The sequence below is a fragment of the Nycticebus coucang genome, chromosome 9, assembly GCF_027406575.1.
Source record: "Nycticebus coucang isolate mNycCou1 chromosome 9, mNycCou1.pri, whole genome shotgun sequence".
In the NCBI taxonomy this organism is placed as follows: domain Eukaryota; kingdom Metazoa; phylum Chordata; class Mammalia; order Primates; family Lorisidae; genus Nycticebus; species Nycticebus coucang.
The window spans coordinates 110342513-110367642 of NC_069788.1; the positions used below are offsets into that span (position 1 = coordinate 110342513).

At 42.8% G+C, this 25130-nt stretch overlaps 2 protein-coding genes across 4 annotated transcripts in view; one reads left to right on the forward strand and one right to left on the reverse strand.

The window, feature by feature from the left end:
* Positions 1-11342, forward strand: part of NEK9 (NIMA related kinase 9) — a 48626-nt gene extending 37284 nt beyond the window's left edge. For all 3 annotated transcript variants that reach the window (XM_053602412.1, XM_053602410.1, XM_053602411.1), the window contains exons 19-22: positions 3221-3417; positions 4498-4659; positions 6804-7016; positions 8828-11342. In XM_053602412.1, coding sequence (XP_053458387.1) covers positions 3221-3417; positions 4498-4659; positions 6804-7016; positions 8828-8950 — 695 coding nt within the window. In that variant the 3' untranslated portion in view covers positions 8951-11342. The remainder of the gene's footprint in view (positions 1-3220; positions 3418-4497; positions 4660-6803; positions 7017-8827) is intronic.
* Positions 11343-14941: 3599 nt separating this feature from the next.
* Positions 14942-25082, reverse strand: ZC2HC1C (zinc finger C2HC-type containing 1C). The gene is made up of 3 exons (XM_053602414.1): positions 24936-25082; positions 22823-24152; positions 14942-15503 (listed from the first exon to the last, which is right to left on the reverse strand). Exons 2-3 carry the CDS (start codon positions 24131-24133, stop codon positions 15240-15242), a joined length of 1575 nt encoding a protein of 524 aa, XP_053458389.1. The 5' UTR covers positions 24134-24152; positions 24936-25082; the 3' UTR covers positions 14942-15239.
* Between the last annotated feature and the right edge of the window lie 48 nt (positions 25083-25130).

Genomic DNA, 25130 nt, shown 5'->3' on the forward strand with positions numbered 1-25130 from the left:
ATAAAGTTGGTAAACTTTCAATGTGATTAGGAAAATCATTCCAGAATTCTCTGAGGGTTTTCCTTTGACTGCTTTGTTCATGGTTCTCTGTTATCTGGGACCATGCCAGGAGAGTGAATCTGTGTTCCTTTTTGGTTTTCTACCTGTTAGAGTTTCTATAGTCTTTGATGTCTCAGAACTTGGATTCTAATGTTTTGTGGAATCAAAACACATAAATACCTAAAGTAAAAGCAGATTAAAGCTGGGCATGGTCATGTGCACCTACAGTCTCATCTACTCAGGAGGCTGTTTAAAGTCAGGAGTTCAGGCGGTGCCTGTGGCTCAAGGAGTAGGGAGCCGGCCCCATATATCGGGGGTGGCAGGTTCAAACCCAGTCCTGGCCAAAACAGCAAAATAAATAAATAAATAAATTCAGGAATTCAAAGCTATAGTGCACTGTGATCGTGCCTGTGAGTAACTACTACATACCAACCTGGGTAACATTAGTGAGAAACCATTTTTTTTTTTTTTTTTTTGGTAGAGTGAGAAACTATTTCTAAAAAATAAGTATACTAATTCCCCAAAGTGAAATAGTTGAAAATATGATATAGACTTATTGAACTTCAATTTATATATATACATGCTTATACCTTTTATAGCTTTCCTTAAGAAATCCATTGCTTAGTACCTTTGTGCAAATCACGTATAACTAAGTATCTTTTTGCTGAGTGCAGCTATTCTATTACAACTTTGTTTTGCTGGAAAAGTATTTAAAGGAAAAGCATGAAATTAAAAGCAAACATCCATTGGCCTAGAAAATGTAGAGTAGAGTAAGGACAGGGATTTTTGTCATTTTTATTCATTAATTTTATCCACATTGCCTAGAACAGTGCCTGGCAAATGCTCAATAAATATTTATTGATGGAATGTGTTATAACCATCCATTGGACTATTAAACAGGAGTGAAAATGAACAGCATCTCCCAAATATTTCCGTGATGTGAAATGTAAAAAGCAAGTTGCAGCAGACTGCATATCTTTTTTTTTTTTTTTTTTTTTTTGTGACAAGCTGTCACCCTGGGTAGAATGCTGTGGCATCACAGCTCACAGCAACCTCCAACTCTTGGCTTAAGGGATTCTCTTGCCTCAGCCTCCCAAGTAACTGGGACTATAGGCACCTGCTACAATGCCTGGCTATTTTTTTTAACGTTGCTTTTGTCATTATTGTTCGAACCCCAGGCCGGGTTCGAACCCACCAGCCTTGGTGCGTGTGGCCGGCGCCCTAACCACTGAGCTACGGGTGCTACCCCTGCACGTCTTTTTATAAAGTTTAAAAACAAATAAAATAGTAAATGATGAGGTTTTTTAGGAAGAAATATAAATACAGAGTTAATCAGAATGGTTTTGTCTGGGTAGGAGGCCAGAGAAGGAAGGCATTCATAAGGCAGTAGGTGATGTTCTAGTTCATTACTGTCCTTCTGTGATAATGGAAATGTTCTATGTCTGTGCTGTTGAGTACAGTAGCCACTAGCCTTATATAGCTATGGAGTGCTTGAAAAGTGGCTTGTGTGACTTAGGAACTGATTAATTTTTTTTTTTTACATTTAAATGGCTTCATATGGCTAGTTGCTATCATATTTGATAGTATAATTCCAATTCTAGCGGCAGATTCATGTTTGTTTTATTGTTAGGCATCAAAACTTACACAGAGGTTAAAAATAGTCTTATGTGTATCTTGAATATATCATAATTTTTAAAGCCATTTAAAACAAAAACAAGTTGTAAAGTTTATTTTGTTAACAGTAGTTCTGCTGCTTCAGTAGGATAACAGTGTGGCCCAGTCAGTCTTCAGGCCAGCACAGCAAACGATGATAAGCTCTTCTTTATAGTTAACCTTGGAATATACCATGCAATTTTTTTTTTTTAATTTTGGCAGATTTATTTTCTTAATTATATTTTTCTTTGGTCCATATTAAAATTCAGTTTTGCTCCTGACTACATATCGGGTAGTCTTCATTAAAGCAATTTGGTATGCTGCATGATATGAAAGAACCAGCCATCTTTTTTCTTTTTTTGCAGTTTTTGACTGGGGCTGGGTTTGAACCTGCCAACTCCAGAATATGGGACTGGCACCCTACTCCTTTGAGCCACAGGCACCACCCCAGCCATCATATTTTTAAAATTCATGCAAATGGTCATCAAAGAATTTAATGCTCACATAAAATGTGGGGGGGAAGTGTTGTTATTTGGGTGTTTTTTTTTTATGAGACAGAGCCTCAAGCTGTTGCCCTGGGTAGAGGGCTGTGGCATCACAGCCCACAGCAACCTCCAACTCCTGGGCTCAAGCAATTCTCCTGCCTCTGCTTCCCAAGTACTGGGACTACAGGCACCTGCCACAATGCCTGGCTATTTTTTGGTTGCAGTCATCATTGTTGTTTGGTGGGCCCGGGCTGGATTCGAACCCGCCAGCTCAGGTGTATGTGGCTGGCACCTTAGCCGCTTGAGCCACAGGCGCCGAGCCTGTTATTTGTTTTTTGAGACAGAGTCCCAAGCAGTAGCCTGGGTAAAGTGCTATAGCATCATAGCTCACAGCAACCTCCAACTCTTGGGCTCAAGAGATCCTTTTGCTTCAATTTTTCTATTTTCTATTTTTAGTAGAGAAAATAGTTCACTTTTGTTCAGGTTGATCTCGAACTCACAAGCTCAGCCAGTTCACCCACCTCGGCCTCCCAGAGTGCTAGGATTACAGCTAGAGCCACCATGCCCGGCTGCTCACATAAAATATTAAAGATTTGCCATTCAGGTTTTCCTCTAGACAGGGAGCTAGTGGTAACTATCTGGCAGCATTAATTGGTGTTTGGCTCAAAAGTTAAAGACCTTTTTATATAAGATGAATGTCTGTGGAGGATACTAGAATCTAAATGTGTGTTAAGAAGCAGAGTAAGCATTGGTGATAGATTTGATAAGCTGTGGTTGTGGTTCAGTACTACTCTAGAATACTACTCTAGAATATTGATAATCTGCTATAAACTAGTTTGGAAAATGGAAGTGAATCATATTTATGAACATCTGATTCACAAACACTTTATGATATAAGAAAGATTGAGTCCCCAGTATCTGACTTGCACCATTGCCATTCCACTTCATGCAATTCTAGGAAGCTTTCTGGGGTGAGTGGGGCTGTCAGATGGTAATCTTGCTGCAGAGCAAAGCTCTCTACTTCTATGCTTTGTATTTATCAGTGTTTCAGAGCTCTACCCCTGGAGGTGGAGGTGGTGGTGAAGAGGACAGTCAGCAGGAATCTGAAACTCCCGATCCTACTGGAGGCTTCCGAGGAACAATGGAAGCAGACCGAGGAATGGAAGGCTTAATCAATCCCACTGAGGCCATGGGGAACAGTAGTGGGGCCAGCAGCTCTTGTCCTGGCTGGCTTCGAAAGGTAATTCCTTTGAAAGAGGTACCTCAGATGAAATATCAGACCCTTAGCAACGACTAGAAAGGAGCTATTAATGTATGATTCCTCAGTTTTCCATGTCCTATGAAACTGTTTTGCAGTAGGAATTCATTTTTCTGATTTCTACCTAGAAAGAAATCACCAAATCATTAATCCTTTCTTCTTTCCAACCTGTTCTCATACCTGTATTACTTAAGTGAATATAAATTAATATAATCTACCTTGAAGGCAGTTTTTATAGTGCATGTGTGCAAAGATTAAGCTTACAGATTTTGTACTGTCATTTATAGAAATGGAATATCGGGGCAATTGGAACACCTTACAATCAGAAAATAGTTTTTGCAATTTGAATGTTGAAGTATATTTTCATGGGAAATTGGCACAACATTTGGCTGTGCAGAAGAAGGTGAAATATCTGTTAGTAGGATCTCATTCTTTCAGAACATATCTAGTGCACAAAAGTTATGTCAGTAGAATATATATTGACAGTTTTAGCAGTTGTTATCTGTGAGTGATGGAATTGCTGGTAGTTTTTACTAGCTTCCTGTACCTATCCATATTTTCTCATTTCCTCCAGTGAATATTTACAGTTTGTGAAATTTTACATTTTTACACCCCCTCCCCCCAGTCTAGTAAGACTAAACAATGAAATTGTTGTAAATATCTCAACAAAAACTACAAACCATTTGAAGAGTCTGAACAGAAGCAGCAGGCTTCTGCACCTTCAGCCTTAGCCTGTAGCAGCCTGGCAGCCAGCCTCACTGCCATCACTTTAGAGGTACCCGATTCACTAAAAAGCCTGTGTAAAAAAAGTGTGTTAGAGAAACACACCAGACACTCCAGACCGTGTCCTTAAATTTAAGTTTGAATTTGCATCACTGTTGCTCCTCTGATGAAGGGATGATAATTTACTTGCCTATAGGTGCAATGTATTGTTAACCACCACTATTCTTCCTCACTAGAGGGCGCTAATGTCGTGACAGTGAAAGCTACAGGAAAAGAGAATTTGGGAGAAAGCAAATTATTGCAAACCAGAGCTGATAAGGTTCTTTCTCATATGTATAGGAGCTGGAAAATGCAGAATTCATCCCCATGCCTGACAGCCCATCTCCCTTAAGTGCAGCATTTTCAGAATCTGAGAAAGATACCCTGCCTTATGAAGAACTACAAGGACTCAAAGTGGCCTCTGAAGCTCCCTCAGAACACAAGCCCCCAGTGGGAGCCTGGGTAACTGAGTTTTTTGCCTTTGAATCACAACTAGGTATAAATAGTTTCCATAAGCTCTGCCCAGTTCTCCTGACCTTACTGTCTCTTCCTTTAGCTTTTGGTCTCTAGCTGCCCTGCACCAACTCCTCATGGTATCTATTCAGTAGCACTAAAGGCCTCTTCCCAAGACTAACCTGAGTTGCCTCAGAAAGGTATTTACCCTTTCACATTTCTGACAGGCTAACACCTTTCTATACCAAAGGATAGTCTTTTCTTTCTGCCTCAGAATTTCCAAAATTGAAATTCCAAAATTCAAATTCAGTTTTTCATGACACTGCTTCAGGAGTTGGTAGCTCTAAATAGAAGAAGTATATGCCTTGTAATCTAATGTGGAAGCAGCACATGTACACGTAACCTGGGCAGAAATGAAATTGTTGTAAATATCTCAACAATAAACCAGCATCATCAAAGGTTTTCTATAGTCTTGGTCCCCGTAGCACGGTGGTTACAGTGCTAGCCCCATACACCAAGGCTGGCAGGTTTGAAACTGGCCCCAGGCCAGCTAAACAACAATGACAACTGCAACACAAAAATAGCCAGGCATTGTGGTGGACGCCTATAGTCCCAGCTACTTGGAAGGCGGGGCAAGAGAATCGCTTAAGCCCAAGAGTTGGAGGTTGCTGTGAGCTGTAACATCATGCACTCTACTGAGGGTGACAAAATAAGACTCTGTCTCAAAAAAAAAAAAAATTGGTCGGCTCCTGTGGCTCAAAGGGGTAGGGCGCCACCCCTGTATGCTGGAGGTGGCAGGTTTAACCTCACCCCAGCCAAAAACTGCAAAAAAAAAAGTTTTCTATAAATGGTTACATAGTAATTATTTAGACTTTGTTGATGGTACATTCTCTTTTACAACTATGTAATTCTGACATTGTAGCACAAGAACAACCTCAAATAATACATAGTAAGTGAGTATGCCTGTGTTCCAATAAAATTTTATGAAAACAAGCCAGAGTTAGCTCCTGGGCTGTCATTTGCTGACCCTTGCTATTAGAAAGTAGGGAGAAAAAACCGATTGGGATAATTGAAAAGCTCTCCAGGGCCGTGCCTGTGGCTCAGTGAGTAGGGCGCCGGCCCCATATACCGAGGGTGGCGGGTTCAAACCCAGCCCCGGCCAAACTGCAACAAAAAATTAGCCGGGCGTTGTGGCGGGTGCCTGTAGTCCCAGCTGCTTGGGAGGCTGAGGCAAGAGAATCGCGTAAGCCCGAGAGTTAGAGGTTGCTGTGAGCCGTGTGACGCCACGGCACTCTACCCAAGGGCAGTACAGTGAGACTCTGTCTCTACAAAAAAAAAAGAAAAGCTCTCCAGAAGAGGTAAAAAAACTTTCAAAATCTAAGGTGAATGTTTTAATTCCTCAGTCAGCTGCCTTGAATTGTGTTGGTGGTCCTGTTGACTGGACATCTCTCTAATCTTTTCTAAAGTGTGATATCCTATATAGCCCTACACATGACTGCATCTCACTGTTCTAAAGAACTTGCTCCAAAACAAAATCATGCTTTTTCCCACTTCAGCATTTTATTTTGTTTTATTGTATTTTATTAATTTTTTTGTAGAGATGGGGTCTTGCTATGTTATTTAGGCTGGTCTAGAACTCCTGGCCTTAAGTGATTCTCCTGCCTTGGCCTTCCAAAGTACTAGGATTAGAGACATCAGCTACCACACATGGCCTTTTTGTTTATTTTGTTTTTGAGACACAGTCTCTATCTGTAGACCAGGCTGGAATACAGTGGCACGATCAGAACTCACTGCAACCTCAAACTTCTGGCTCAAGTGATCCTTCTGCTTCAGCTTCCCCAGTAGTTAGGACGACAGACATGTGCCACCATGCCCAGCTCCCACTTCAGCATTTTAAAAGAGGAAATATCAAAGGACTTGAAAATTTTTCACGAAGTCCTCCAAAGAGGCATTGAGGGTTTTTATGCCCTATTACATCGGGGCCAGGGGCTATTGCAATCCCAGTATTTTTCTGTTTCTCTTGCATATATTCACATGTATGTCTGTTTTATCTTGTTAATTTAAAGTAAATCTGACTGTACCTAGAGGAAGTTTGGATCGGGGAGTTATAGAGCCTGGACAGAACCTCCTACCGTCTCTCCTTATCTCTCTAGCCACCTCGGCTGAATCCTCCGGTAACGTGCGCGGGGAAGGGAGCACCACCGACAACTCCAGCTTGTGCATGCAGCTCTCTGCAGGTGGAGGTCGAGAGATTGCAGGGTCTGGTGTTAAAGTGTCTGGCTGAACAACAGAAGCTACAGCAAGAAAATCTCCAGATTTTTACCCAACTACAGAAACTGAATAAGAAATTAGAAGGAGGACAGCAGGTGAGAGCATTAAGAGAATTATTCAATGTGTAAGTCTATTTTGAAGAATCACCAAAATACTAAGTTTTGAAATAGACTTATTCCCTTGTAAGTCCTTGCTTTTTCATGATGTCACTTATGTAATTAATCCCAGAAGCTTTGGGTCTCATTCACTCACCTGGATTGAATCATTTTCCTCACCTAATTTCCATTGTTTTTTGTTACTGTTTATTTTTTATTTTTATTATGAAAAACATTAAACATCACAGCACAGTGAACATACATTTACCATGTAGATTCAAAAGTTGTTAACTTGTTGCTGTATTTTGTTTCAAGTGTATGCTTGCTATAAATATATGCTTTATTACTTTTGCTGAACCATTTCAAAGTAAATTATAAAAATCATGATACTTTGTTACATGTCTCTAACAACAAAGACATTTATTCTCCTGAACAACCATAATATTATTATCACAGCTTACAAAATTAACACTAATATTCTCAATTCTCATCCAGTATCCAGTTGATATTCCAGTTTTCCCCTCTACCACCATCACCCTTTTAAAAAATATTTTTATGACATTAACTTGAAGAAATCAGGACAGTTACTTAAAAGAATGTCCCACATTCTGGATTTGTTTTGTTTTCTTGGGGCATGTCTAACTTGTTCTTCCATCACCCTGGTCTTTCCTGAAATCCAGAAGTTTGACTAATCAAGATTCAGGTCAAACATTATTAGTAAAAATATTTCACAGGTCATGCTACTCACTTCTTTTTTTTTTCTTGAAGACAGAGTCTCACTCACTTGCCCAGGCAAGAGAATCAGCCTAGTTCACATCAACCTCAAATTCCTAGGCTCAAGCGATCCCCCTGCCTCAGCCTCCTAAGCAGCTGGGACTACAGATGTGTGCCAGGCCTGGCTAATTTTTTCTATTTTTAGCAGAGGCAGGGTCTTGCTTTTGCTAAGGCTAATCTTGAACTCCCAAGCTCAAAGAATCCTCCCGCCTTGGCCTCCCACCTGGCTTTGTCATCAGTGACCGATGACAGGCATGAGCCACTGTGCCTGGCCTGCTTACATTATTTTTAAAGAGCTATAGTATTGGTGGTGCCCGTAGCTCAGTGGGTAGAACACTGGCCACATACACCGAGGCTGGCGGGTTTGAATCCACCCCAGGCCTGCTAAGCAACAATGACAACAACAAAAAAGAAAAACTAGCCGGGTGTTGTGGCGGGTACCTGTAGTTCCATCTACTTGGGAGGCTGAGGCCAGAGAATCGCTTAAGCCAGGAGTTCAAGGTTGCTGTGAGCTGTCTCTACCGAGGGCCACAAAGTGAGATTCTTATCTCAAAAAAAAAAGAGCTATAGTATTGCTTTATATAGAGCAAACTAGAAATGGGAAATAAGGTTCAGCCTTTGGCTTTGCCATTTACCAGCTATATGTGTTTGAGGCCTGGTTTCTCACTTAAAAGAAGAAAGTAATAGCACCCATCCCATATAGTTCTTTTGAGGATTAAAGGAAATAATGTCTATCAAAGTACTTTAGAAAGTTAAAACCTTGACATAAGATTAACAGCTGTGGCAGGAAGATTGTTTTGCCTTGGACTGTTCCAGTTTTATTTACATGCCAGAAAACTCAGCAGTCCAGGACAAACCAGGAGTTGGTCATCTTACCTGTAGCAAATGTAAAGGTGTGGACTTTATCTAAAATAGTTCTATAAGCTTCTCACAAGACAGTGGCTGCAATTCCTGATGTTGACAGTGAAAATATAGTCCTGACCTGCTGTGACTAGGTGGCACTGTTGCTAATGTAGAACTGTGTTTTATCTGGACAGGTGGGGATGCATTCCAAAGGAACTCAGACAGCAAAGGAAGAGATGGAAATGGATCCAAAGCCTGACATAGATTCAGATTCCTGGTGCCTTCTGGGAACAGACTCCTGTCGACCTAGCCTCTAGTCTCCTGAGCCTATATAGCCCCCAGGAAACTGGGACCCAAAGAACCTCACAGCACACTTACCAATGCAAAGAGCAGCTTTCCTGGCTTTGTTCACTTGCAGACAAGGAGCACAAGGCAGAGGCTCTGAAGCACTTTCCTTGTACATTTGGAGAGTGGTGTTGCCTTATTAGATAGGCTCTAGAAGTGATTTTATTGTTTTAAAGAATTGAAGGGCCTCAGGGCCTGATTGTCATCACTGATTGCCACAGCAGCAGCTCTGGACCTCAGCTGTTGAGCCTACCTTTGAAGAGGAGACACAGTTCTCACCTTAATTGTGCTGGTAGCAGCTTATATCCCATATATCATCATCACCATTGATTGGAAGCTGCCCTGGTAATTAAACACCAAGCATTGCACCTCTAGGTGGGGGAGGGAAAAATGGAAAGCTGGAATGGGCTGGAACCAGGCGTGGCCCGTCCAGTGTCCTCTGGAGAGTGGTAAAGTAGTCTGAGCCCTCTCAGGAGCCCTAAATCTGAGAAAGTATGTCTGGTGAAAACAATCTAGGGCTTATTTCTAGAAAGTTCAGTTACTTCATGCAGCTCCATGCTTTAGGAGGAAAAGTGGTCTTAGATTGCTTTTCCTCTGAGGTTGGTTGAAATTTTTCAGTGAGGAGAAAGGGCAGGTCCCTCCGCATCACACAGCTGGAGTTTCAGGATGTGGCTGATGCAGGGTGGGCTTTCCTAGCTTTGGAAGATTCCTCTGCAAGGGATGAGGTGTCTCAGAAAACTGTGTCTGTGGGGCCATTAGGAATGGACTTCAGAGAAAATCGTGAGGGAGACTCTTTTAGCTGTCTCTGCCTGGTATGTTAGCGAGGGCTGAGAGGGACTCTGGAGTCTTCTGCCCAGAAGAAGGCTTATGCCTCTCTACCTTCATGGTTCTTAAGGTTCTAAGCTTAACATCAGCAACCCCAGCCACTCCCTTTCTATATGTCTAGTCAGTATTTTTCCCCTTTTGGTGTTTTATGAAGCCGTATCGTAACCAGTGAATCTGTATCTTTCCTACTTGAGTGGCCTAAAGCCAGCACCAAATCCTGGGGGTCCCTGAAGCCTAACAGAACAGGTAGAACCTGCTGTGGGAAAGAAATTCGCCTGAGAGCTCACTGCTAATCTTACCTTCATTTTGTCCTGGTAGAACAGGAGCAAGCTAGCTTTCCCAAAGAGAAATAGTATCCCAGAAGAGCAAAACTTCATATAGAAAGTTCTAGGCAGGTATTTGATAGTTTCACTTAAAAATGTGAGCTTTGTGTTTCCGCCTAGCCTTATGAAATGTTTCTTTAGTATTTTGAATCATGAAATCTTTGATGAGTCTCAAATCCTACCTCCCTATAAACGGCTAAATTTTACTTCATTTTCCCCAAACCAAAATACATTTAATATCTTTTATCATGTGGCAGGTCCTATGCAATGGAAATTTTGCCGTTTCCATAAAACTGGTGATGTAAAGGCTGATGCTGGGGAAACCCCAGGGCTGAGGATGGGCAACTCTGTTCAATTGGACCTTCTTTGGTTTGATGTTCCCATTGTTTTCTCAATTCTGGGAAGCCTAGTACATTAGTACTAATGTAATCACCAAAGCCTTTTCTTGAAATAAGGGAAGGAGCTGACCTTGGATTAAAGTTACAAATTCTGGGGACTTGTGGGCTTGCTGTAAACCCTAAAAGTGGGTTTTGGTTCATCTTGTTAAGTACAACTTTGATTTTCTTAAGGACTGGCTGCCCAGTCATGTCTCTATTAACCTCATGCTCACCATCTCAGCAGGCCTGAGAGACAAGGTCAGTTTGGGTGTTCATCGTGTGAGGGCTGCTTCCACTGTGAAGCTGAGGGACATGGGCATGCTGCTAAGACTGGGGTGAAAGTGAACGCTGAAGGTGGGTGAGAGCCCTGCTCTTGTTCAGAGGGGGTCGTTCCCTAGCAGTGAAAACGGTGGTCATTTTCTCTAGCACGTCCCCTTGGGAAGTCTAGAATTGCTATTAATCTAGCTGAGAATCAAGTTCTGTGCCTTTGATACAATTTGCACTCTCTGTGCCTGGGACAGCCATAAAATTTTTTTCCCACCAAACAACTATGCAAACAGAAACTAGTTCAGAGGTGGATAACGTGAAAGGTGAGGCAGCAGTAATGCCTTTGAACGGTTTTCTGTAGCTAGTTCTCTTTAGATTTTGTCCTGCTTTTCTTCATGCAGTACTAAGTGTTTTAAGTTTTCTAGTAGTATTGCTTTTGGGTTAGAGTATAACCTGAGTTACTCCTGTGCTCTGACATTGTCTGAAAGAACTAGCTTACTGTTAGCCATGTGCTTGAGGGTGGAATGGTTTGGCATTTCTGTTTTAAATAAACATTTAAACTTTCAATCAGTGCTATGCCTCAGTAAGCCTGCGTATGGACCTTAGTTGCTGAGGTTAAAACACCCAGATTCTAGGCTTTCATGAACCTTTGATTCAGGGAGTCTTTATATAAATAAATAAATGTTCTTGGAACAGAACCAACACAAGGGACATTTACACAGAAATAATCTTTGCTTCTTTCCAGTTTCTTATTCTTGCCAGCAGAATCATGTCTCCCCCCCGCCCCCGCCCCCCCACACACACACACACATAAAAGACGCCCTGAAAGTGCATAGGAAGAAAAAAACGGATCATTAAAAGAAGGCTCTCTTCTTGTGCTTACCTCCTCAGGCTCAGGGGAGGGCTCTTCCAAGTGATTATGCTAGTTTGTTTTTAAACTTTCCCCTCAGGGTGAACTGCATTTGGTCTCCTCCATATAGCACAGCCAAGTTACAGCCTCTCTTGGCTTCATACTTCACCAAAGGTTAAAGTAAGAGCAGAGTAAAACTCATATTTCATTCAGTTTGCCATATATTCACAAACAATCATAATAGAACAACTCGGGAACAAGAATATTTTAAATAAATTCATTCAAATGAAATCCCTGAGCCTCCAAAGAAGTATTATTAATGATAATGTCAGGGCAAGGGGCTGCAGTCAGGACTATAACATATGTTGTTTCCTGCTGCAAAGCCCAAAATCACTTATTGCTGCAGTGATTAACTGTGGAAATAAATGTGCTGATCATTAAACCTCACAAAATTATAAACATTAGCTGTGAGCTATGACACCACAGTTTTCAACCCCAGGGTGACTGAATGAGACTGTCTCAAAAAAAAAAAAAAAAAAGAAATACCATTTCAGCATGTCCATATACTTTTTTAAATGAAATGAGTTTCCATGTGAGTTTCATCATGAAATTTTTCCCATGGCTTAACATTTTGAGCTTTAAAATTGATAACATTTACTTGTACTAAAGTTTCTTGGATAAAGTAGTATTAACAAATAACATTAACAAGCGGCACTTATTTATCCACTCATCCTCCAAGCTATCCAGGAAGAGACTTAAATAGAAAAAGGTTCTTACCTCTTTCCAAAGACCAGATCAAACTAAATTGAAAAGATTAGGAGATTTATTCCTAATATAATTAAGGCCTGAACATGTAGAGATCAAAGGAAACACTAAGACATGGACTATTTTATTTCTTTAGCAGGGTAAAAACAAGTAACTGCTTCTTTGTGTCTATAAAAGAACCCCCCCACACACATCTGTTCTAGAAAAGCCTGATCTGTGATCTTAATATCATCCAGGGATCCCAAACTAGTGTATGGGGACCAGGCAGATAAGGTAGATAGGGGCAGCGAGCCAGGTGGTACCTCCATCCCCACCTGATAGAGCAACTGATTTTGAACCCCATCCAACTTGTACTGTGCAGGTTGCTGGCCTGCAAAACTTCCAATTTTTTGCAGTTTTTGGCCAGGGCTGGGTTTGAACCTGCCACCTCCAGCATATGGGGCTGGCGCCCTACTCTATTGAGCCACAGGCACTGCCCGCAATTTTTTTTATTTTTTTGAGACCTCAAGCTTTCGCCCTGGGTAGAGTGCTGTGGTATCACAGCTCACAGCAACCTCTTAACTCCTGGGCTTAAGCGATTCTCCTGCCTCCACCTCCCAAGTAGCTGGGACTACAGGCGCCCACCACAACGCCCGGCTATTTTTTGATTGCAACCGTCATTTTTTTTTTTTTTTTTTTGTAGAGACAGAGTCTCACTTTATGGCCCTCGGTAGAGTGCCGTGGCCTCACACAGCTCACAGCAACCTCCAACTCCTGGGCTTAGGCAATTCTCTTGCCTCAGCCTCCCGAGTAGCTGGGACTACAGGCACCCACCACAACGCCCGGCTATTTTTTTGGTTGCAGTTTGGCCGGGGCCGGGTTTGAACTCACCACCCTCGGTATATGGGGCCGGCGCCTTAGCTGTTTGAGCCACAGGCGTGGAGCCCATATCCCAATTTGAAGTATCAGATAATACATTTAATGCTATGCCAGCCCAATAAAACATCTGTAGGGCAAATTAGTCCACAAACTACCACTTTATGACCTTGGCTACAATTTATTCTTGTCATCTATTGCTTGTAACATCAAGTTACTTAAAAGTGTATACTTCATTAAACTTGCCTGGGGAATGTAGACAGTGGGTTAAATATCCAATGTCTCTGTGTGGTTTCCTTTCAGGGCTAACCAAAGGACCCAATTATGTGATATCTACTCTTTTTCTCTAAAACAATTAAAAAGCATGCAAAGCTTTTAAGTGCTTGTCTTTAAGTAGATAATTTTTTTTTTTTGCCTAGTGTCCTGCAGCCTCACCTCTAAAGCCTAAACTCATATTTCAAATTGGTCTGGTCTGTTAGCCCAGCCATTCAACAGAAGCTGCAGAGGAACTGGAACAAGAGTGAGTGGCCATTTGTTATTTAGTAAAATAGGGTTTTGTTTGTTTTTTTAAGACAAAGTCTTAACTGTGTCGCCCTCGATAGAGTGCCATAGTGTCACAGCTCACAGCAGTCTCCAGCTCTTGGGCTTAGGTGATTCTCTTGCCTCAGCCTCCCGAGTAGCTGGGACCACAGGCGCCCGCCACAACAACCGGCTATTTATTGTTGCAGTTTGGCCGGGGCTGGGTTTGAACCCATCACCCTTGGTATACGGGGCCAGCGCCCTACTCACTGACCCACAGGCAGTGCCCTAAAATAGGGTTTTGTTGTCTTCCAGTCTCCTTTGCCCAGCTGAAGCTGTGTGGGTTTTCTCCAGGATTTTAAACTAATAATATGAGTGCTGCTCAGGACAGTGATCCAAGTAGGACTTCAGATCTGTTGTGCTTCCTTCCTGTCTGAAGTGATATTACCCTCTCAGACATTAATTTGTTAGTTCTCCCATTTCTAAGGGTTATCATCTTTTTATTTAACTTTAAGTCTCCCAAAACCCATTAACTGAGGGCCTAACTTATGCTGGGCACTATTCTATACAGAAAATTGAAAAGATTTTGTCCTTTTTCCTTCAAAGTTTACTTTCTCAAATAAACATTGACTATGCTATAATTGGCAGAAACATGTGACACTTCCAATGTCCCAGCTTGCTTTGATTGTAGATTTTGCTGCCTCATTTTAAAAATCATTCACCAACTTGATAAGAAAGCAGAATGCTAGCAGCAGCTGAAACTGAGGTTGCTTTCTTTCCGTAACATGTGAAACCCATTAGAAAACAAGTAGAAGTGTGATGTGCTTTCCCCCATCCCTCCTAAAGTACATAAAGATGTTTCCTTTATTACACAGTACACCATGGGGACGGAGTAGCGGCACTGTGCCTAAACCTGACCTACTTGTTTTGGCTTTTGGCCAGAACCATGCACCAGGGAGGCCAAGGACAGACTTCCATTAATAATGCCTTATGGCAAAATCTTATCTTTTGTAAGAGTTACCATCTGGGTGACCATATTCCTCTGATACCAACTCATCCTAAGAGCTCCAACTTCTTGCAAGAGCAAGAAGAGTTAATAGGAGCCACAAACATTCAGCAATGGCCAGAAGGTACAAACAAATGTAGACACTAAACTAGCAAAAATCACAAGTCTGGCTTGAGAGAAAAGAGCTTTATTGTAGCCTGCTCACTACTCTTTGGGTGTCTTCACCTATCAATTCTGAGGGCAGCAAAACAAGGCATACCAGCCCGAGGCTGTAGTTTTAGTGGGAAGCTGGGGCTGCCTTCTGCCTCCTGTTGCTTGGCAATGGCTTTCTCAACTGATTTTAGCTCGGCAGACACATCTGGGAGATGTAAAAAGTTTGTTTCATTCTGCTCTGCATCAAATTCTACTCCCATTTACTGCTAAAAAGAAGCAGCAGAGCCTGAATTATCTGAGCAGGTTTCCACCGTTGTCTGCTCAACTGTAATGCTTCCTTGGAGGTGGAGGACGGTTCTTGATGGTCTTACACTTGGGAATGTGTCGCTCAGCCACCTTGGGAGCAAAGTAGCGGCTACAGTGAGGACACTGAACGTAATCTGGGTTTTCTGCAGGCAGGATGTGAGGCAAGTCTGAGGGTTTTCCACCTTTGGCAATTACCTGCTGGACCTCTCGAGCCTGACGGAGGGTACGGATAAAAGATTCATGCTTCTGCCTCCAGTTGCTTTTCCGTGGAGGCTCAGCCTATAAAATAAAAGGGAGTCTCCATTAGAATGGAGAAGTAAAGAGCATGTTAATCCACAAGGTCAAAGAGAACAGGAAAGGAGCAATGGTGATAAGTGACTTGCCAGAGTGGAGCACTGAAACCAAGGGCCTGCAAAGGGGGATTCATTCCACTAAGAGGCGAGCCATTTTTCCCCAGCAGAACTCCTGAAGTTCAGTGCTTAAGAGAGCTTAAGGGGTATATAAAATAGATTTCACCCACAGCTTCCATTGGAGGAAGTCACCAGATACTGTAGAAAACTGATAAATCAAGAAGTTAAGCTAGGCAGTAGAAAAGGGGCAGTTTCAAGGCTAAAAACAAACTGGACCCTACAGCTCCTTTACCACTTTGCACACCCAAGTGTCCAACCCTCCAGCACCCTCACAGCAGAATGGAGTTTATTCCCTGGAGAAATAGAACTAGACAGGTTTCAGACTCAGGAATTCCAGATAGGTGGAGAACCAAGTTAATCTTGGGGCTGAAAATGAGGGTTAAATCTAAGTATACATACCAAATTACAGAACTGTTAGCCTTCTTTCCCCCATCAGCAACCAGAGTACCAAAATTTACATGGTCATCCTTGAAGGAGAACGGGTTCCTAGATGCACTGGGTGATGCAGGGAAAGGCCTTCAGACACTGACCTTAGGGAACCCCAATTAAAAGGCCTTAATATGAAGGCCCTTAGTCAACAAGCCCCATTTAAGCTTAACTCTGAATGGACAGCCAAGGGTCATAGATATTTGACAAAAGCACTAACAAAATATCCAAGAAAGTCCACAAACAAAAACTCAGGAAGCAGCAACAAGGCAGGTAGCAGAAGAAAACTTTTGTTTATACAAAAAGAAAAAAATAATAGTAACAAAATGAGTATTAGAGGGCTGGGTATAATGGCTTACACATGTAATCCTAGTACTTTGGGAGGCCAAGGGGGGAGGAGCACCTAAAACCAGGAGTTTGTGACCAGCCTTAGCAAAACAAGACCCTGTTTCTACTAAAAATAAAAAAATTATCCAGGGGTGGTGGCACATGCCTGTAGTCCTAGGCTACTTGAGAGGGTGAGGCAGGAGGATTGCTTAACACCCGCCAAGAGTTTAAAGTTGCTGTGAACTAGGCTGAGGTCATGGTATTCTAGCTTGGGCAACAGAGTGAAACTGTCTCAAAAAGAAAAAAAAAAAGAAAAGAAAAATAAAAAATAGAGACTGTACCCATAAAACAAGAAGAGTATACTATGAAAAAGAAACAGCTAGAGAACCAGAAAGAACTATTATACGTTAAAATTTTGGTAGCTAAAAATAAAAATGAAATAGAAATGTTATAAAATGTCAAGGAAATTTCACTGGATAGGAAAAAGTATCAAGATTGAAAGTAGAAATGATTAAAAAATTAGAAAGTCAATCCAGAAGTCCAGCATGTGACCAATAGGAGTTCCAAAATGAACAGAAAACACAAAGGAAAAAAATCATTAAAGAAATAATACAGGTGGTGCCTGTGGCTCAAAGGAGTAGGGCGCCAACCCATATGCCGGAAGTGGTGGGTTCAAACCCAGCCCCAGCCAAAAAGTGCAAAAAAAAAGAAATAATACAATTAACATTCCAGGAATTAAAGGTCACACACCTTGAGACTGAAATGACTTACCAAATATCCAGCACAATTACTATAAAATTTCAGAATTCCGGCCAGGCACAGTGGCTTATGCCATAATCCTAGCACTCTGGGAGACTGAGGCAGGTGGATTGCTTGAGCTCGAGAGTTCAAGACCAGCCTGAGAAAAAGCAAGACTAAAAAAAATAGAAAAACTGAGGCAAGAAGATTGCTTGAGCCCAAGAGTTGGAGGTTGCTATGAGCTATGATGCCATGGTACTCTACCCAGGGTGACAGCTTGAGACTCTGTCTCAAAAAAAAAAAAAAAAAAATTTTTTTTTTTTTCAGAATAAAGAATTCCAGGGCGCTGCCTGTGTCTCAGTCGGTAAGGCGCCGGCCCCATATACCGAGGGTGGTGGGTTCAAACCTGGCCCCGGCTGAACTGCAACAAAAAAATAGCCTGGCGTTGAGGCGGGCGCCTGTAGTCCCAGCTACTCCGGAGGCTGAGGCAAGAAAATTGCTTAAGCCCAGGAGTTGGAGGTTGCTGTGAGCTGTGTGATGCCATGGCACTCTACTGAAAGCCATGAAGTGAGACACTGTCTCTACAAAAAAAAAAAAAAAGAATTCCATAAGCTTTCAGAAAAATTAAAAAAAAAACAAGTGTCATATGGTACAGGAATCAAAACATTTGATTTCTCAACAGTAACCCTGGATATTAAAAGCTAGTGGGAAATGCCATAAAAGTTCTAGCAGAAAACTATCGTCCACTTAGAATTCTGTGCTCTGGCACCAAATAGGGAGGCTATATAGAGATATTTGTATTCATTCCAAGACATAAAATATTTCTGCTGTGCACCTTTCTTAGTACACAGCAAAAGAAGGAATAATGCAAAAAAAAGGAAAACACAGGATGCTGGAAACGGGACCCAACACAGAAAAGAAGCAAAAAGAAGTCAAGGCAATGAGTCTGCACCAGGCCTAGAAAATAACCAGTGCAGACTGGAGCAGGAGGTAAAAGAGTGCGGGAATGGAGATGTCCAGAATTTAAAAATCAAATTGATAGATTCTAAGAGGGTGTTTGAGCATTTACAAAAACATTAACAGATGTCTGACATCGGATGGATCATTTAAGGGAAGAGAATTAGAAATAGGTATGTAGAAAATGAAGGAAATGAAAACGTTAAGTCAGTGATTAACTCCAGGTACGGGTGGGCAGGGACAGAAGGTACTTACTCACGAGTGAACAAAATTTACGTGGTCATTATAATGTAAAATTGACTCCTGATTTAGCCAAATTGTGATTCTACTACAGTGGGAGGATAAGGGAAGAAAAAAAGTAGGAGAGAGGCTATGAAAGAGATTTTCACCCACAGCTTACTTCTGTAAGAGGAAGTCACCAGATAATGTGGAAGACTGATAAATCAAGAAAATATAATTTAGAAATATGGAAATGCGTAGCAGAAGAATTATCTTAACAGAACCGAAGGCTGCATCTGGTGACTGTATTAGGGGCGGGACAGGGATGAGGCAGGATACTGCTGGTCAGCATTATTGGCCACTTTAGTACATGTTTTTTCAAATACATGCAAATACTATTTAAATCAAAAATTTTAAAACTAGCCTGGCATTGTGGCCGGTGCCTGTGATCTCACCTACTCAGGAGGCTGAGGCAAGAGGATTGCTTGAGCTCAGGAGTTTGAGGTTGCTGTAAGCTATGACACTACAGCGCTCTATCAAGGGCAACAGAGTGAGACTCTGTCTCAAAAAATATAAATAAATAAAAACCTAAAAATTTTAAAAGAAAAAAAAAAGACAAATAGGTTCTGATAATCTGTCATCATTAATACTGAATAATAAGGCTCAGCGCCTGTGGCTCAAGCGGCTAAGGCGCCAGCCACATACACCTGAGCTAGCCGGTTCGAACCTAGCCTGGGCCCGCCAAACACAATGATGGCTGCAACCAAAAAATAGCCAGGCGTTGTGGGGGGGCACCTGTAGTCGCAGCTACTTGGGGGGTGGAGGCAGGAGAATCGCTTGAGCCTAGGAGTTGGAAGTTGCTATGAGCTGTGATGCCACGGCACTCTATCCAGGGTGACAGCTTGAGGCTCTGTCTCAAAAAAAAAAAAAAACTGAATAATAAGAAGAAATACTATCAAAGAAAAGGGAAGGATTCATCAGAAAGTCGCTTACTGAAGCAGACAAGAAGGCAAGAGAGTCAGTATCTTAGAGGTGGTATCCAAGAACCTTTAAAAGAATTAATTAGGGGAAGTCCCTATACTTTAATTCTTCATCATACTGAAATTTTATTCAATTAACACTTTTTTTGCAGTTTTTGGCTGGGGCTGGGTTTGAACCCATCACCTCCAGTATATGGGACCAGCGCCCTACTCTTTGAGCCACAGGCGCCCCCCCTCAATTAACACTTATTAAACCCAAAACACAGACATGTGTTCCCTGTCCTTGAACATCCAACAGAAAGCCAAGAGGTGTAAGTCTGCTGGATGTTCTGTAAAGATTAAAAGATGCCAGGAAAATCACCTACTCTCGTGAGTACAGCACAAGAAGGACATGACAGTACAACCACTTAGCCTTCAAAGGCTCAGAGCTGTGCAAGAAGACTTGAGAGATTCCTAGCAGTGGGGTGCATCTGAATCCATGTCCCCTCTGCCTTGGTGTCTTCAATGCCACACAGTCCCCAAACTAGTTTCTTTTTTTTTTTTTTTTGTAGAGACAGAGTCTCACTTTATGACCCTCAGTAGAGTGCCGTGGCGTCACACAGCTCACAGCAACCTCCAGCTCCTGGGCTTCAGCGATTCTCTTGCCTCAGCCTTACGAGCAGCTGGGACTACAGGCGTCGGCCACAACACCCGGCTATTTTTTTGTTGCAGTTTGGCCGGGCCTGGGTTTGAACCTGCCACCCTCGGTATATGGGGCCGGCGCCCTACTCACTGAGTTAGGTGCCGCCCCCCAAACTAGTTTCTACCTCAAAGCTCAGCATCTGATCTCAGAAACCAATCCTTTGCTTCACTGCTGTAGAATTTAGGAATTTAAGAAACACCTAAGTCTGTAATCCTAGCACTCTGGGAGGCCAAGGCAGGAGGATTCCTTGAGCTCAGAGTTCAAGACTAACCTGACCAACAGCAAGACCCCAACTCTACCAAAAATAGAAAAAATTAGCCAGGCATTCTGGTGAATGCCTGTAGTCCAGTTACTTAGGAGGCTGAGACAGGAGGATTGCACTGAGCCTAGGAGTGTGAGATTACTGTGAGCTAGGCTGACGCCACAGCAATCTAGCCTAGGCAACTGAGTGAGACTGTCTCAAACAAAACAAAACAAACAAAAAAAGAAACACATGATTCCCTTAGGTTCTGGCCAAAATAAATCACTATAGTGGAATGGAGTGAATTCCCAATGGATTATTGGGTAGACCAGAAAGAGAATAGGAAAGAACAGTAATTAGCCATCATATGATTATCTGCAAGAGCAAAATGTTAACTTCTTTTTGGAAGCTAGATTTCAGGGAGATTATCTCTGAACACAGAAGAAATGTTCCTGTGGTGATCTCCCAAATTATATTAAAAAGAAAGGACTCTAATTGTAAACAACTTCTAATAGCTATCACATAAATGTGAGTTTTTAAGGCCCCAGAAAATACACAAACAGTAAAACCCTGATGGACAAGAGGTGGCAGCACAGCAGAGGGAGAGTTGGAAAGAAGTGAAAACAGAATAGCATTCTAATTTTTTTTTTTTTTTAATTTTTTTTTGTAGAGACAGAGTCTCACTTTATGGCCCTCGGTAGAGTGCTGTGGCATCACACAGCTCACAGCAACCTCCAACTCCCGGGCTTAAGCGATTCTCTTGCCTCAGCCTCCCGAGTAGCTGGGACTACGGGCGCCCGCCACAACGCCCGGCTATTTTTTGGTTGCAGTTTGGCCAGGGCCCGGTTTGAACCCACCACCCTCAGCATATGGGGCTGGCGCCTTACCAACTGAGCCACAGGCGCCGCCCAGAATGGCATTCTTATTTTTCTTTTTCTTTTTTTTTGAGACAGAGCCTCAAGCTCACAGCAACCTCCAACTCCTGGGCTCAAGCGAGTCTCCTGCCTCCGCCTCCCAAGTAGCTGGGACAACAGGTGCCCTCCACAATGCCCAGCTATTTTTTGGTTGCAGCGTCATTGTTGTTTGGCAGGCCCAGGCCAGATGCAAACCCGCCAGCTCAGGTGTACGTGGCTAGAGCCTTTAGCCACTTGAGCCACAGGCGCTGAGCCAGCATTCTTATTTTTCTTTTTTTTTTTTTTTTTGTGGTTTTTTTTTTGGCCAGGGCTGGGTTTGAACCCGCCACCTCCGGCATATGGGACCAGCGCCCTACTCCTTTAGCCACAGGTGCCGCCCTGCATTCTTATTTTTCTAAAATATTACAGCTAGATGGGGACCTTTGAGATCATATAGTCTAGGCAGTACCAAATTTTGATCATTTATATACCACTTACTTAACTATTAAGTAATTACTTAACTTTTACTTCACAATTAATTACTTTACATTTTTCTTTAAATACAAGATTCCTGGAAATCAAGGTCTTAATATGTTGTTTTATTTTTCTAATACACTCCAAAAATATTAAAATTAAAAATGTTTGGACGGCGCCTGTGGCTCAGTGAGCAGGGCGCTGGCCCCAAATACCCAGGGTGGTGGGTTCAAACCCAGCCCGGGCCAAACTGCAACAAAAAAATAGCCAGGCGTTGTGGCGGGCGCCTGTAGTTCCAGATACTCGGGAGGCTGAGGCAGGAGAATCGCCTAAGCCCAGGAGCTGGAGGTTGCTGTGAGCTGTGTGACACCATGGCACTCTACCGAGGGCAATAAAGTGAAACTCTGTCTGTACACACACACACAAAAAAAAAAGTTTGTCAGCATATCACACTTTGAGAAACAGTCTTTTTACAAACCCAGTGGCATAACCTTAACAGGTTATTTATGAGACAGTCTTCTCCAGATCTTTGCAAATGTGCCTATGAAGTTCGAATAAACTTACCACATTAAGTGTCTTAAAATCCTTACTTTTCACAACCATATTTTACTAAATTTAAGAAATAGACAAAAAAAAGTCTTTTATTCCCAAGGTGTTTTACACTCTAAATGGGGAGAAAAAGAATTATGAACTTAGTTGTGTATCATGTTTTTACTAAGAAGGATGACAAAACTGAGCTAATCTTGAAAGGGTAGATACAGTTAAAGCAATGGTAACTGACCCTAATCTTGGGAGGTGGCAAAACATATTGCAAACAGAATTCACTCCAGATGATGAAATGCTGTGTATTTTCTTTCTTTAGATTTTGTGTGTCTTTTAAATTTTCTATAGTAAATGTTTATTACTGTTGTAATTTTAAAAACATGTATTTTTAAATCTAGATTTTGGAGTCATTTTAACCAAGATTTCTTGCATAAAGCAATTTGTGAACTCAAGCAAGTTACTTAACCTATCTGAGCCTTGATTTTTGAATAGATAAATTGACAAAGAATGAAATTCTCACAGTGAGAGAGTAGTGAGGATCACATGAAAAGCCCCCATTGCAGTGAGTGGCACACAGCAGTGCCTGTAATCAAGAAATGTTAATTTTCACCTCTTTCCTACATGACACATGAATTTTCCCAAAAGAAAACTGGTGAGGATGTAACAGACCCTTCCAGTGATTCCACATACAAAGTTAAATCTTGTTACCTTGACTGAAGCTGATCCTTTCCAGTTCAAGTATTGCTCTAGTTCTGTGCCCTTTGCCCGGGCCCTAGAAGAATCAAACACTTTCCTCTTGGAACCCTGTGTCTTGCCGCAGACATTGGAGTGTCTCTCCAGCCTGAGCAAGAGAAACTTGCGTCCACAGTGGCTGCATTTGCCCAGTTCTGGTGCTTCAGAGGAGCCGTTGGAACCTGAGGAGTCTGGTGCCTTAGGTAGGCTAGAATTCCTGGTGTATCCCTGCAAAGCACTGCCTGGTGTTTCTGAAGGCTGAGAAAACTCTGTTGATGGTTCTGAGACTCGGTCTTGGAGTTTGTTATTGCTTGCCACCAGCTTCTCCCTTTTGAGACTCTGGATTCCATAATCATAGAACTGAAAAGGACTAGAATTTTCTTGAGATCGTTGCCAAGTTTCATCCTCTCTCTGGTCTCTACTGAACACCTCTGTAGACTCAAATTCTGGGGAGAAGATAGGTTTGTACGTCGTCGTGTCGCTGTTACTTCCTTTAATGCTCCCTGTGAGGAGTATCATTCTCTGTAGCTCTCTGTTTTCATTTTTCTTCTGTATCCTCCGGACTTCCTCCTCTGTCCTCTTTAGCTTTTCCCTCAGGAGAATCTCCTTTCTTCGGATTTCCTCTTCTAAGCTCTCCCCTGCAGCTTCTAGTTTTTGGATCTGCATCCACTTGGTCCTGTCAAAGTTTGGCATGGCCCTCTCCCCCTGCATGGCAGCAAGAACAGATGAATTTTCCTGGTTCCTCAAACCAAAGTTGCTGTATGAAAATTCTCTTGGCTCAAGGGACCTTGGGTTGTTGACATTCTGGTCCCCAGCACTGCCAACCTCACCTATAATGCGAGACTTCTGATGGACCACAGGTTTCAGTGGGTAGGCTCGGTCTACACCAACTCGTTTCTTTGTAAAGGGGATAAAGTCCTGGTTATTTGCTTTGGGATACTGGGATTGAGAGACAGATGAGTAAAACAAACTTTTCCCTTCTTGGCCCTGGGGATTGCTTCCTGAATGCTGGTGGTTGACTCCTGCACAGTGGGGATGAGAATAGCTCCTGGGTTTAGTGCAGGTGTTCCATTTTGGGTGAGTGTAGACATTATCCAACATCAGCTTTTTATTGCTGAAAAACTTCTGCTGGAAATTGTTTCTCGGGTGCCCCATTGACGACTGCTGGGAAGAGTCACCTTGTTCATAAGAGTCTTGCTTTGCTGAGTGGAGCCCTGGAGCTTCTGATTTATTATGTGGGAGCATACCACCCACAGGCAGATGTGGTGCCAACTGGAGACCAGCCATTCAAGGCCTAGACTGAAGCCTAGGGGAGATTTAAACCAGATATATGTGAAGAGTTTGTCTGAGGTTTACTCTAAGCTGCTGAAGTAAACTGCTTCTACATTTGCCCTGCCCACATTTGCCTTAAACTTTTCTATGGACGGTGGTGCTGGATCTGCTTTTGTTTAAAAAGCATTTGATGAGTGACTATTAATTATGTACCAGATATTGCGTTAGGCCCTGAGAGAAAAATGAAGGTGACAGGAGTGTTCTTGCCACCTAGCTTTCCACCAGCAACAGCCTCTACCACACATAGTATATACTCTGTACTGTGGAAGAACATTGGATTGAAAGTCAGTTTTTAGGCATGTGACACAGGACAAGCAACTCCCCCTTGCTGGCCCAAGTTTCTGTAAACTGTAAACTGAAGGGCTCCCTGAGTCCAGACCCACCATTTTTATGGGTGAGAAAGATGCGGCCCACAAGTAGTGACTGGCCCAAAAAGCTCTCAGAGCTTACCCTCCTGCTGGAACTGCGCTTGACTCCAAACAGCACAGAGACCGCTCACGGCCCGGAGCAGGTGCCTGGCCGTGAAACCCTCATCCAAGGAGCCCCAGTGGCGCAGAGATCGACAGTCTGTAAGCAGGGGGAGTGGGGGGGGCCATCTAACCTAGCCACGGCCGGTTTGGGATCCGGAACGCGGAAGTCACGTTCTGTCCAGGAGGGTCCACCGAGGACTCCACCTTTCGGGACAAGGTCTCGCTCTCCTGCCACCCCCTCAAGAGGTCTAAGTGTTGACCTCATGTCTTCCCGCCCTTCCGCGTACCTGAGACTCTCGGGTACAGTTCCTGCTTAGGGAAAACCCCAGGACCTAGTTTCCCAGACCCTAGCTCCCCGGCAACCGACGGCTGCGCAGGCGCGCTGCACGGGACTCTGTTGCTCTTGTTGCCCGGAGACCGCTTCGCCCGGTGCCCGGAGCCCGGCCTCTCCCTGCGAACCCGGCGGGGAGGCTTGGGAGGCA

What these genes read in the sequence shown, in the direction of transcription:
- ZC2HC1C (XM_053602414.1), bottom strand. Translation starts at nt 24,133, where the DNA reads ATGGCTGGTCTCCAGTTGGCACCACATCTGCCTGTGGGTGGTATGCTC. An exon ending in AAGGATCAGCTTCAGTCAAG is followed by an intron (nt 15,504 to 22,822) that starts GTAACAAGATTT and finishes TTTATTTTATAG; the next exon opens with GCTGAGCCTCCACGGAAAAG.